The sequence below is a fragment of the Ostrinia furnacalis genome, unplaced genomic scaffold, assembly GCF_004193835.3.
Source record: "Ostrinia furnacalis isolate ACB-3 unplaced genomic scaffold, ASM419383v2 OfSCF3101, whole genome shotgun sequence".
In the NCBI taxonomy this organism is placed as follows: Eukaryota; Metazoa; Arthropoda; class Insecta; order Lepidoptera; family Crambidae; genus Ostrinia; species Ostrinia furnacalis.
The window spans coordinates 174,613-187,658 of record NW_021133340.1 but is presented as its reverse complement, the minus strand read 5'-3'; the positions used below and the strand labels follow the sequence as shown (position 1 = coordinate 187,658).

General features: G+C 33.8%; 1 protein-coding gene across 3 annotated transcripts; it reads left to right on the top strand.

Moving 5' to 3' along the window:
* The first annotated feature begins 635 nt into the window (after positions 1–635).
* Positions 636–12,035, top strand: LOC114357263 (casein kinase I-like). 3 transcript variants are annotated; one of them, XM_028310789.1, is made up of 2 exons: positions 636–926; positions 11,913–12,035. In XM_028310789.1, the coding sequence occupies exons 1-2, from the start codon at positions 795–797 to the stop codon at positions 12,021–12,023; spliced, it is 243 nt and encodes an 80-aa protein (XP_028166590.1). In that variant the 5' UTR covers positions 636–794; the 3' UTR covers positions 12,024–12,035. The 3 variants fall into 3 exon arrangements, with proteins under 3 accessions (XP_028166590.1, XP_028166591.1, XP_028166587.1); XM_028310790.1 differs by lacking the exon at positions 636–926 and adding an exon at positions 4,009–4,291; XM_028310786.1 differs by lacking the exon at positions 636–926 and adding an exon at positions 6,834–7,198.
* The last annotated feature ends 1,011 nt before the right edge of the window (positions 12,036–13,046 follow it).

Here is a 13,046-nt window from a genome sequence, read left to right as displayed (position 1 = left end):
ATGAAGACATAAATGGCCATGAAATGCAGAACCATGAAACTTTCAAAAAGTAAGCTAGGCCAGACGCTTAGGAATACGTAATATACAGGATGGAATAATCGTAATGACGCCTGATGTGAAAGTACTCCTGTCGATAGAAATATTTAAGTAATCAAAGTAAACATTCCTTTATTTTTGAAAATAAAGAGAACTGCATTCAAAGATCGTTGGCTCTGGCTCAGCAGGCCTCACCCCTATTCAGATAATGTTAAAGACCAGTTCTTTATGAAATTATTAGAGCAACCACGACTAACTTGGCCAACTCAAAACTGTTTCTTTTCTGTGTTGAATAAATATTATCATATTTTTTTGATTAATTTTAATACACCAATAATTACATAATTATGTTATTATAGAAAAGATTTACTTGCATTTATTAAACTTTAGGTGTTTCAGCAGCATTCTACCGATTTCCGAACGTAATGTAATATAAAAATATAATGCGACCAAATTATGTAAACTACGGCAAAATTTGTAAACTAGCTTTGTGTCTCGCTTACACCTACCACTGCTCCGTAATACACTAGCGCCAAATCTTTCTACAAATAATTACTAACAATCAGTTCTAGTTGGTCAAAGTAATACGTCAAATCTTCATTTCATTCATTTTTCTTTCAGAAAAAGCCAGCCACAAATCTACAAATAAATGGAATGTTAGCGTGTCAGAACTTGTTTTTAGTGTTTATTTGAGTATTTTGTGTGAATTTGTTACAAAATTTTGTCATTTTAGTTTCTTTTACGTGAAACCTTTTACAATGACGTCGTTCCAGCAGATGTTAGCATTCAAAAGAGAGTTGTTGATCACTGGAAAATACAGGATCATTCGAAGAATTGGTGGTGGTTCCTTTGGTGATATCTATTTGGGAATAAACGTGTCAAACGGCGAGGTAAGTGGATAACAAACTTGTTGATCATGTGGTAGTGTTGACCTGGCCGAGTTACCTGTTCTGAAAATACCTTGTGGGTTGGCTATTGTGAAACTCGGTGACGGATCACTCTCAGTGAGGACGGCCAAATGTTAACCTACATAGGTATTGAGGTGCATTCTATAATGCACTCCGATTTGATAACAATGCGCCTAGTTTCGTACTCTTTAGAAAGTCGTTTTCGTAAATGTAATCACATGTTTTGACCTACAAATAAGGTCAGGCTGTTTGTTGATGAATGAAAACTGTTTCCTTTTACTAATCTGCACCTAAAATTAGATGGCCTTTCCAAATGTTTGTAGCCAAACATTGAAACATCACCATTATAAGTCATAATCATTTTGTGGTTGTGTGATTCAGGTTATTCTTTGTTTTGAGTGCTTGATAATAAAGTGCTGATATCATAATAATGTCAATAGTATAATTAAATAAATATTGTTCCGTCCAGTTATTTGTTTGATATCTACCAGTGTGGTAGCTACAGTCATTGATATTGAGCTACCAGTAAACCACAGAACTTTTAAAGCCACAAAAAGATCATGTTACATGTAAAATGATGGCTTGAATGAATAATAATTGGACCCATTTATGCAAACAGGAACCAACCCACAGTTTGAGTGAAATTGAGTTAAGTACATAGATGGCGCTCAAATAACGCATTCTATCTTCAAAAAAATTATGGTACATTTTTAACGACTAACAACAGAGATACAGCACTGTCACTTGCGGAACCAACCCGCTTTGGCCAACTTTTAAAAACTATAAAGAACTATACAGCATGGTCCCTAAGCACTTATTTAAACTAATTATGCAAACTAGAACCAATGTTGGTTGGTTCCATTTAGCAAAAATTGTTACAAAATTTTTATAACTAAACAGAACCAAAGATTGTTTGCTTAGTGGAAATCAGGTTAGTCTTGAAGGAACCATGTAGCATAGTTCTTGATAGTGTTAAAATTAAGCTATTTAAAAATAAAAAATCCGTTCTTATCGTTGCGTTTGTACCTTTATCATAAAAAATGTCTTAATAATAACAAAATTTGATGAATAAATTTATGCATTGAAAAACTCTACTCGAAAAAGATGAAACGAAGCAGTATGAATAGTATGATCTATGACCTTAGCCTGTTCTTCAAAACGAAATAACGACGTTGACAGCTCATGAATGAGACGATTCTCGATGACTCTCGAAAACAGCTTGTAGACATGGCTCAGAAGTGAGATGGGTCTATAATTCTTCAACAAGGTTTTGTCGCCTTTTTTGAAGAAGAGTATCACCACATTACTGTGCCATGCCGTAGGCGTTTTTTTGCTCAAGGATGACAGAATCAAACAGCTTCTGAAGAATCTTTAGTACCGGCGTCCTCTGCTTTCAGAAGCTCAGCCGTGATTCCATAATCACTCGGTGCCTTGTTATTTTTCAGCTGTTTGAGAGCCATTCTAATCTCGTACAGGCTGACGTCCGGGATATCTTTGGTATAGTGTCGGGTCAATCTAGCTCTTGGGTTTCAAAACGACACACACAATTTCTACAAAACCCTGAAAAGCAGCAACATAGAAGACCATATCGACAGTATTACCGGGCCTATCGATTTTGAGGTAGAAGACGATAATAATAGTGATTTTAGTTTGAAGGGTTCGTGATTCCAATTCACTATCTAATAAAAGGCATTAAAATCTATATTTTATATAGAATGACTTTTAATTTTAGATATATCACAACAATGAAATCTTACATCCATTTTGCAAGAAGGAACTAAGCAACAAAATATGTTTTTGCAAGAAAGAACCAACCGGTTTTTAACGATTTACTTTAACTTTAACTTTACAAAATTTATAAATCTGATATTCCTAGATAGGCTGCAGTATCCCACATAAGATTAACAAGTAATCATTCATTTATATATTATGTATGCATTTTGCGCACTCTTTTTACAAAAGTCTCATTTTCTCGAAACCACCCTGCTGTGGGTTGGTTCTTGTTTGCATAAATGGGTCCAATTATACAATTATAGCTGTGTAATGTAGGTGTCTGATATCTCTCTATCAGCAGTTTTATGTTTCTTCCGGTCACCTTATAAAATAAGTATGTGTTGTAGAAGTTTAGAACATAGGTACATAGTTATTAATGTATTTACGTAAACTTGAAGGTATTGTATAGACAATACCTTAAAGTTTAAATAGTTAAATAAATTGAGGGAGTTGTATAGCAAGTTTTATAACTTTATCAATTAAATAATTACTATTTTCTTTATTATTTTTCAACATTTACAGTACAGTAGAATCCCGATTATCCGGATCAATTAAAACCAGTGGTGGTCCGGATAATCGAAAATCCGGATAATCGATTTCAAAGTAAAATCAAACAATAATTAACTTTTTTCAATAGAAAGGGTTTTCAATACATCATTTTAGTCTAAAAATCTAAATTTTAGACCATTGGTCATCCATTTCTTTTAACAATGAACCAAAAAGACGTCCGTACCATGTTACGGTGGCGGCGCCTTCGGTTTTTATGGGTCCAGATCCTGAATCGGTAATTAGAAACCATGAAGAATGAGTCCGGATAATCGGATATCCGGATAATCTAAGTCCGGATAATCGAGATTCTACTGTATAAACTAACCTTCAGTTATTTTGTTCATTTTATAAAATATCTATTACAGTTTACATTACTTAATATGGCTTTGATATGTAAAATGTTATGCAGAATTTGAATTTCTTGTTTAGATACCATTTCTAAACTTTTAACTTCTGCAGTTCCAGTGATGTTAGCGATTTCTAACATTTAGTAGAATATGCTTTTAACTGGCAACCCTGAAGAGGTCTCGTTCAGAAATCCAAAACTGCACATTTTCTAATTTGTCGCTATTATTGATTTTTACAGAAAGAAAATGTTTTGTAACTATTTTGATAAAAATGCTATATTTTTATCATTTTAATTGTCGTTTCGGATCGTTGCTTATCTTATCTTTTTTTTTTTAATCTTAAACAGACTTTGAGTAAACTAGCGTAAATATTTTTACATTGACGTTTTATACATTATGTCAAATTTCAGAACGTTTTACGTCGTCCATTCAGTCGGTCTCGTAAAATGTAGACGACAATTATTATAGTTGTTTTCAATCCAAAGTGCGCGTAATATCTTGTGTTTTACCGATAAATTCTTGACGTGTGTGGACAAATTATAAACCGCAACCATGGCTTCCACCTTCATGAATACGCGGAAGGAAATAATATTTACCGGAAAGTACAAGGTGATGAAAAAAATCGGAGGCGGGTCCTTCGGGGATATATATTTGGCGATCAACATAGGTAACGGCGAGGTAAAGCATATTTTTAACATAGTTGTTCCGTATTATATCGAAACGACGTAAGGCCGTACGAAATGTCTCGTCTCGCGCGTATTTCCGCGCGGGGTGGGGGGGATTGCTGATTATTGCTATGACGTACATCTAAAAAACAATACGACTGCATCGACTATCTCCATAACATAATTTCTAGGTCAATAGAATCCATAAAAGAGCATGGTACTATCTACTGTGCATGCCTTAGATATAATCTAGTGCATGCCTGTGTGGTGGATGATATTATAAGAAAGTTTCTGTAATTGTGGCCAATCAATAATAAGATAGATAAGTTTTATCTGTCTACATTTTGGAAAGATTGCACCATTTTGTGATTCATTGATTAAACATGATAAACAGATTTGCACATTTAAAGGACATCTTGGAGAAAATATGCAAATTATAGTATGTTATCATAACATAATTTAATGTAAATATTGTTTAAAATAACAACAATTATATTTTCACATCAAACTTCATAGTGTTGTACATAATTATGTACCTACATACTGTATAGAATCTATTTTATTTGTTCACTGTTGTGTGGTTCTTTATACGCATGATGCACATACATTGTCCTGTAATGTTCTGGTCAAGCAGGGTAGAGACAACAATAGACATTCAACTTGACTCAAGGGATTTTTTGGCATTAAAAATAGTGTTAATTATTTATGCATTATTTTTCTGTTACGCATAATGTATCATAATTACTAAAAATGTAAAAGTAATACATAATTAACTACCTGTTTATCAACTAAAACTTTATCACTAGAATTGCCTTATCTTTATCTCTTTGATTGCAATTAAAATAAATGTAAGGACTCAAATATCACTCACTACAATTTTCTCACTTAGCATTATTTATTTTATATTTTAAGTTTTGATTGATTTTTTTTGTAGTTTTTTAAAATAAATTTCACATCAATACAAGTGAAATTGTTAGGTGCATCTTCGATACAAAAAAGAATCGAGATTTTTCCCACAATTGTCATCTCATCGTACTCAACATCAACATTCTCTTTCATTACTTTTCTTGAGTAGATATTATTATGTTTTCCTAAGCTTTTTAATAACTTTTGTAATAGGTACTTAGTCCCTTCATGATTAAAATATGGTGTAAATATTAGAAAAAGTTTTGATTCTCGCATAAAAACAAGAGAAATAAACTTACACGAGTCAATATTTTACCTAACATAAAAGCTTATTTGTTACAATATCTTGTTGAATTAGAAAAACTGCTGTTGTGACCATGAGTCTAATTTTTGCCTAGCTGCATCGTCTTACATAACGCGAACCTGGAAATAACGTCTTCAAAATATTGTGTCAACAACATTGTATTTGTAACGTTTAGGTATTTTATGTTATATTACAATCTTCATAATTGCCTAGTTTAAAAACTATTTATATCGTAGAGCGCATCGCATTTATTATTTTAAAAAACACTCGGCGTCAAATAAATTACACCTTTCGCGACAAGCACTTATTAAACTTATGCATCCCCACTTCCCACCAATATTGGTACCATATGAAAGCCTACTTCTAAACTTCATTTCATTAAAGGAAAGGCTCCAAAAATATGTCTTTAAAAGGATCCAGAGTCTCTTATTAAAGCGACAGGTAGTTGACTCAATTTTTATTTTATGGCTATTAAACTGTTAAATTGGGATTAATCGCTACCCATCTGTTAAAGAGGACACGTTTGGTTTTATAACCACAAAAATTGGTCCCAGAAATGAGCCCCAAGTGAGGCCTTTTTTCAAGTCACATTATGGTACCTGATAATTAAAAAAAAAATGTGTCTTTCTTTAAGTTTATTTAATGTGCTTTCAAATAACACCAATATTGTTGGGCACCATGATTGTGTCAGAAGAAAAGGAAGGTGCGATTTATTAGATGTTGAGTGTATTACATTTTCAGCAAATTTTTGTCCAAGGGCGTTTTTAATATCGTGCGAATTCATCACGTACGCAGGATTGTCCCGCATGCGTAACACCCGCAAGATTCCTTTTCATACAAGTATTTATTGTAATGCGTATCTGTTTTGTGTTATACATTTTTCTATTTTAATTTATCTTCTTTCATTTATGCCTTGAGTGTACTTCTAATAATCTTAAGCCGAATTTTTATGTAAACAAACGACTATGGTAAACAACGAATACGTAGCTGTTATTATTTTTGTTTACCTAGCAGCCTTTGCAGGCTTCGCCCACCGTGAATTATTTTGGTCTGCCAAAGAAAAACAAAAACCGGGATAAAACTAGTATCCTTTGTTTTCACTGAGTTCTGTCTGGCTCTCCCCCCTTTGTTTACCAAAATAATTGAAATTGGTTCAGTGGTTTAATCTTAAAATAGTAATACACTGGACGGTTATTTTCGTGTTTTACAATATTTAATAAAGATTGCTGAAATTTTTATTCAATAACACTAATTCACCGATGTTTTTGCTACAGTACGTATTTTTTTATTAATTTAAAATCGATAGTAGTTTCTTTTTGGTTCAACCATGGTAGAATATTTCAGTCCAAATCTGGCAACACTGCCATTGTGACGTCACGTAAAATAGGCTGACGACATCTTTTTAGACTTCGCAATAGAATGATTTTCAGTGGATTTTCGTAGTGATTCTACGTTTTATTGTGTTTTTAAAAAGTAATAAACGTTAAATTTTATTAGTTTGTGTTAGATTCGCTCTATGCAATGGGCGATTTATAATTTTGTGACTGCGAGTGATGTATGAAGGAAAGGAAAAAGAAAATGGCTACCTTCGAACGCATGTTGTTGGCCAGGAAACATGTAATCATAAGTGAAAAATACAACGTTGTACGCAAAATCGGCGGTGGAAGCTTTGGAGATATCTTTTTAGCGATAAATATCAACGATGGAGAGGTAAATACATGCTCAAAAACTATTTTCCAATCGATGCTCTTTCTTACATTACGATGTCTTGTCAATTTATTTCGGGAATTTTGTTCTTGAAGATGGCGGTCTGGGCGTATACTTGGTATTATTTCCGAGTATACAATACAGTTAATCCGTTTTATGACTCATTTATGGCATAGGCCTTCGGTCTGGCCCTTTTACGTAATTGGGGCTTCAGTATTATGAGCAGCCATGAATCGACCTGTGTGAAAGGAATCCTTTGTCATACAAATCGTGTCTTTTATTTTCATTTTCTCATGTATTTTGTTGTCTGCAATCTTTAGGTATAACATTGTTATTGTGTGATGCTTGATTCTATTGAAATTCATGTTAGTAAATACCTATACAAGTACATAACTATTGTAGTTACATGTTATATCAATATTCACCTGGTGCCAGTCTAGGTATGTATATATACATATATGTTAACATATATGTTAACAGTGAATCTGGGGTAGGCTCGTCAGAAAGCTTTAATCAATAATAGCAGTTGTGATACAGATTGCTGTACACATACAATGTATCACAGTGTATCTGTTTTCTCTAACATACTCATTGTTACATAAATAGTAATGAATAGATACAAATCTTCAATTTATCAGAAATATAGCCTAACAGTATGATATTTGACTAGTTGCAGTTTGCTTGTAAGATGAGACAAATTTGCGTTTCAAACTGCCTGCTGTTCTATCAAAAACCACCAACAATTTGATTGCTCAACCGAGAAAAAACATTTCTTGACCACATATCATTATCCTTTTCACTTGCTTATAATACTGATGGTGACCTACTTACATGCATTGTTATAAATTGTTACTGTGGCAACTAAAACATTAATGTTTATTTGTTGAAATCAGTTTTTAAAGATTTTCTAGATAGGGTAATTGCGCCGGTTTTCCGTCCAGCTCCTGTTTTCGTCCATTTGACCGACTTGCCACAAACAAATACGGAAAATTAGAATACGAACCTAACTTTCCGTGCAAGTTTGGAATTGTTACAATCTATAATATCTAAGTAACAGTTCTGCCTGCATGAAAATGTAATTTGACAAGTAATAACTCCAAAAAAATCTACGGAAGTTGCTGCTGCACACAGGTGAATGGAAAACGTCGTCAAGTTAGAAAAAAAACGTGCCGGTAGGGAACTTTCATTATATGTTTAATTACTGTTTTAGCTACTTTACGTAATGTTTTTGGCACGTATGTCTAATTATTAGCATAATAAACACTATTTTAAGGGTTTATTAAAGTTTTTGTATAGAAATCTTAGATAATTAAGTGGACTAATACAAGCATAACAATTTTGCAAGATTTTGGTTTTCGTCCACGTGGACGGAAACCCTGACACCTAGTTAATATTTTTAATAATCATTTTACTTCAATGGACCTACAAAATACAATGTTTTTTCTTCCAATATGATCTTTATTGCTATTACAACAAACATTTTAGTTTACGTCCACTTTTTAACAGTGATAAACCCATAAAAACCGTTAAAAAGATGTGGACGAAAACAAAAAACAGCTTTAAACGTTGTTGTGTTTTCGTCCATGACGTCATGAGCAAGCACTGTGGTGGACGAAAACCAAAATTAGCTATTCCTGTAGATTAGTTTTCGTCCATTTATCCTTCGACCTATTGAAATATTTTCCTAAATTTAGGTAAGAAACTTATTTAAATCTTTTTGATATCATTTGAAAGCTAACAAAATTACCTTTCAAATGATATACCACAATCCATAGTTATTGTATTTTAGAATTGGTTTTAAGTTAATAATTCAACTGCACCCTTTTTTCTACACAGTGGTCGAAAACTAGCGTATACTAGGACGAAAACTGATTTTTTTGGACGAAAACTAGTGAAATCGCCTCTTTTGCATAAAATATTTTTTATAAAAAAACCCGTGGTATTTACTTATTGTCATATAATATTAATGTAAAGTAGACTATATAAGGACTAAAATGACATATGATACATATGAGTAAGGGTATTTTAAGATATACATTTCGCATCACAAAGTTGGCAACTCCGATAATTGGACGAAAACTAACGCACTTACCCTAGATATTAGATTATTTAGATAGATCTCAAGTAAATAATTGTAATTTTATTTATTTCATTCCTGTTATATTTATATTATTTACTTTTGAGTATTTGGCTAGCTGATAAGATAATCATAATTAAATTTGTGCCATAAAATATTGATATTGATGAATTCTCGCAACATGTTCTTCTGTTTACTGCAGAGCAAAGTCTAAAACACCCTTAACCCGAAGCATTCATTTAGGTTGGTTTATTTATATCATAGGATTTATTTCAATTCAAAATAGTGACCTTCTAAATTAGGAACAGATAGTACAAGTGTAATTTTGTTATTGAGACCATCTTTTATTGTAAAAACAAGTGCAAATTGCAATAATGATGTATTGTATTTTGGAGGCCTCCACAGCCACAGTTTGACTGAAGGTTCTTCCATATTCTTTAGGTGCAATAAAATACTGTAATGTACAGATAAAGGCACATCATGTATTGGTTTATTCCACTATGATCACCTGGATCCAGGTGACACTTTGGTGTCCTTTGATCACCTATGGATAAGAAGTCCACTTTGATCACCTTGGTGAAATCACCAAGTGTCCTTTGATCACCCATGGGTAAAATTATCCATGGGTGATCAAAGGACACCAAAGTCGCTGGGTCAAGTCACCTGGGTGATTAAATCCAGGTGATCAAAGTGGAATAGACTGTTGTACGAGGTGTGGCTATTAAATAACGAGACTGACGCTGTAAAACATTTTATTTTGATTTCATACTTTTTTACATATTATCACCATCAATATACACCCTTCCTCTATCCCTACAACGCTCCATGCGAATCTTCCATTGTTCGAAACAGTGCTGGAAGTCTTCTTCTGTCAGCTCCTTCAGGACGCGTGCCGCTTTCTCTTGCACAGCTTCAACAGACTCAAATCTTGTTCCTTTTAATGCAGATTACACCTAAGGAAACAGATAGAATTCGCACGGCGCTAGATCCGGCGAATAAGGCATTCAAAGTGCCAATACAAACATTTTTGCGAGCTTCTTGTTGTTCAAACGTGAGAATTTTAGGCACCATTTTTGCACTCATTTTTTGCATGTGTAAAATTGTTATGTAATATTTGCCGTACGGATTCTTTATCAATTCGTACAGTTTTAGCAATCGCACGAATACTTAACCGACGGTCAGATCGTATTAGATTACCGATTTTTTCGATATTTTCGACGTGGAAGGGCGACCCGGGCGTAAATCATCTTGAACGTCTTCTCGGTCGTTTTGAAAACGCTTAAACCACTCAAAAACACGTAAACGCGATAGACATTCATTGCCATACACTTCTTTCAATAAATTTTAAGTTTCAGTAGTGGTTATTCCAAGTTTCATATGAAATTTCGCAAAAATTCGTTGCTCTACTGTACTACACTTAACATTTTTCCGGCGAAACAAAAAAACAACTCTGATGCGAACGAAAGCTACGGCTATACTGATTTGTTTACAGAAGCGAGAGGCACTTCATTCGAAAGAGAAGGCTTCAGGATAACAGTTGTTGGTTGCTGGCGTTTGGCGTATGCGCACTACTCCTGTAGCAGCGTCAGTCTCGTTATTTAATAGCCACACCTCGTATTAGGTACAAAACTAGTTTTTGTTCATCATCAAAATCTTGGTATGTCAAAATAGTATTTCTATCACCCTTTGTATGGGAGTTTTTACAACAGTTTTTCTATGTCCACTTCTCAATACAATACCAAAACGTAATCAGTTCACCAGTTAAAATATGAACTTGTAGTAGATAGGTACTATTAAATTTAATACTCTAATTAGATATAAATATTATGATTATTTTTTGCAGTAAATAGGCCTATAATTAATTTTATTATAGGTACCAAACTACCAACCATGTTGTATGTTATTATCCTCATCATGTGTTTACTTAAACCATAAATGCATGAATTTATGTAATAATTATTTTCTGTGTAGGTATATGGGGAATCCATATTTATTTCTGGGTTCTCCATAAAAATATAAAGGTCAGCAACATGATATCAAATCTCATCTAACTTTATCAAGTTAATTAAAAAAAGCCAAATTAACAAACAGAAAGTGTAACTTGACTTATTGCCCATTTAGTCTAGAATTTCACTGTCATTTTTAATTATTTCATACTAAATGTGTAAAATTGAACTAATTACAGTACTTTTGTTGTCTGGAAGAGATCCCTTTATAGCTATAAGACCGCCTAAATTGAGCCGCATCTTTTGTTTTCTTTGTCTTGTGTGATGTACTATTGACGCCCGTATTCACAAACGATGCTTGCTTAAGTGCAGCAGCAAATCGAACGCACAGCTTAGAGAATAGAGCTCTGTTACTGGTTCGTGTGTCACCCTGTACATCCACGCGCACTGTGAGACCTCATAGTAATGTTTGTGAATACGGGTGTAAGTGTATTCTATCTTTCGACGTCAGGGATGGATGAGCGTCGCTGTCGCTCGCGACAGGGTCTTCTGGTTCAGGGTTCATGGCGTAGGTCTCAGGAAAAATGAAATCCACTCGTAGAAATTAATAAACTCAATGTATTGACATATCTATCTAGTACTAGTAGAAGTTGTTTATGTATTTTGTATTGAAAGTGTGTTTTGTTTGTCGTAGGAGGTAGCAGTCAAGGTTGAGTCCATAAAGGCGCGGCACCCACAGCTTCTCTATGAGAGCAGAGTGTATAAGATGCTCCAAGGGGGCATCGGCATACCACACATAAGGTGAGTTGATTACATAGGCGGCGCCAATAGAAGCTGCAAATTTGTCTAACATAAAGCCGAATAACATTAACACGAAGCTGTCGATCTTGTAAGAGAATGCGCATTTTTATTTGCAGTGTTTAGTACTCTCAAAAAGTCTGTAATAAATTAGCTGTGCCGCGACTTCGTACGCGTGAAAACCCGTTTTAGCAACATTTTTCATTATTGCTCTGCTCCTATTGATGGTAGCGTGATGTTGTATAGCCTATAGCCTTCCTCGATAAATGGGCTATCTAACACTGAAAGAATTTTTCAAATCGGACCAGTAGTTCCGGAGATTAGCGCGTTCAAGATAAAGATNTGCGTCGCAGGGCGCGTCACATGACATTTAATTTAATTCTTTTGTATAATTTCTTGAATCACGAAAAATTGATTCTGTTGCATGCCGATATGGTATGATGTAGCTGAACAATATATTTTTTTATGTGACCTATAATATGTACCTACATTATGCAATAAATGATTTTGATTTGATTTGATTTGATTTGACGAAAATGATACGATTTCTCAGAACCTCGTAAGTAAATAAGCAAAACAAGATCAATGACAAAATAAATGTTTCAAATAAGGTATAAGTAGGTAGCCATGCGCATGATATAACAAGGTTTAAAAATGGAGATTGAAGAAAATTGAAGATCAATTGCTTTCTCTCTGACGCACCTACGTGTAACGATGCGCCCGCGCGCCTGTGGAATACTTAGTACAGTCTGCCGTTAAATTATGGCGTAATTTTCAAACTGGAGTAATCGATCGTAAATTCATAGAATTGAGAAAATTAATTTTATTGAATCTACATTTATGTGTATTTTAAAGTTTATTCTTTTATTCTAACTACATACCTACCATACAATTTCATATTAGGTAACCCCTGAGCAAAGCCGAGTACCGTCATAAAAACATAAGTATTAAACGCAATAAATCTTTGAGAGCTTTTCGTAAAATGTATCCTAGTGACATTAAAATTTGATCTGAAGAATTTTGATCTAAA

Coding starts and splice junctions, on each gene's coding strand:
- LOC114357263 (XM_028310786.1), top strand. CDS start 7,046: ATGAAGGAAAGGAAAAAGAAAATGGCTACCTTCGAACGCATGTTGTTG. Junction 7,199..11,912: donor TAAATATCAACGATGGAGAG/GTAAATACATGC, acceptor TGTTTGTCGTAG/GAGGTAGCAGTCAAGGTTGA.